This window comes from Triticum dicoccoides, chromosome 5B (assembly GCF_002162155.2).
Source record: "Triticum dicoccoides isolate Atlit2015 ecotype Zavitan chromosome 5B, WEW_v2.0, whole genome shotgun sequence".
Lineage (NCBI taxonomy): Eukaryota > Viridiplantae > Streptophyta > Magnoliopsida > Poales > Poaceae > Triticum > Triticum dicoccoides.
In genome coordinates, this window is record NC_041389.1 from 257101647 (window position 1) to 257102496 (window position 850).

The following is an 850-nucleotide window of genomic DNA, read 5'->3' on the forward strand; positions in this document are numbered from 1 at the left end:
TATTCTTCAGTTGGAAATCTTTATCTTACAATTTTCTTATTTACTTCATTAATTCAGGTTGTGACTCCGAGACTTTTTTCCCTTGTTTGTTTCCGCCTTCTGCCCCCAACTTCTGAGGATGAGGGTGGTCGTCAACTTAACTATGACCTAATGGATGCCGCTAACTCAAGTGGGAAGATCTTCATCTCACATACGGTTGGTTATTAGCAGATTTGTCGGTGATCTGGATATCTATTCATGAACCATAATCCATTGATTTCCTTTATGGTTCCTATTTCAACAGGTTCTTGCTGGCAAGTTTGTCTTGAGATTTGCGGTTGGAGCACCGCTGACAGAGGAGCAACATGTGGATGCCGCTTGGAAGCTCTTGCAAGATGAGGCCACCAAGCTCTCAGGAAGTGCGTAGGTTACTATAATGGCAATTGTTCATTGATTAAGCTGCAGTGTTCAGGCCTATTATCATGATAAGCTTTCACAGCTGCTCATACAAACAGTTTTTGAAAGAAACTTGGACAGTTGAAATACGAAACTACTATATCCATACGATCTTTCCTCGTCATGTTAAATCGAATGCTTACTGAACTTTCATTCCATGCGCCAACGGCTTGATTTGGCGTATTGGATAGGAATCATACAATCCTTGAACAAATGGAATAACAAATTGTGTGCATTATGTAAATTCCTTGGTCGTTGCGCTAGACATACGGTGAGTATCCTCAAAAAGGAGAAGCTTCGTCTTTCATCTATCATTGATGAATTAGAAGCTTTGGCAGAGGTTAGGCCTTTATCCGACCATGAAATCGAGATCAAGAGTCAATCGAATGCACAGATAGCTAGCATGCTGCGTGAA

At 41.1% G+C, this 850-nt stretch overlaps 1 protein-coding gene across 4 annotated transcripts in view; it reads left to right on the top strand.

The window, feature by feature from the left end:
* The window catches only part of LOC119308289 (tryptophan decarboxylase 2), a 27691-nt gene extending 27059 nt beyond the window's left edge, over positions 1-632 (top strand). For 3 of the 4 annotated variants that reach the window (XM_037584389.1, XM_037584391.1, XM_037584390.1), the window contains 2 exons: positions 58-195; positions 284-632. In XM_037584389.1, the coding sequence (XP_037440286.1) occupies positions 58-195; positions 284-406 (261 nt within the window). In that variant the 3' untranslated portion in view covers positions 407-632. Of the gene's footprint in view, positions 1-57; positions 196-283 lie in introns of those variants that run through there. The other variant, XM_037584393.1, reaches the window with a different exon arrangement.
* The last annotated feature ends 218 nt before the right edge of the window (positions 633-850 follow it).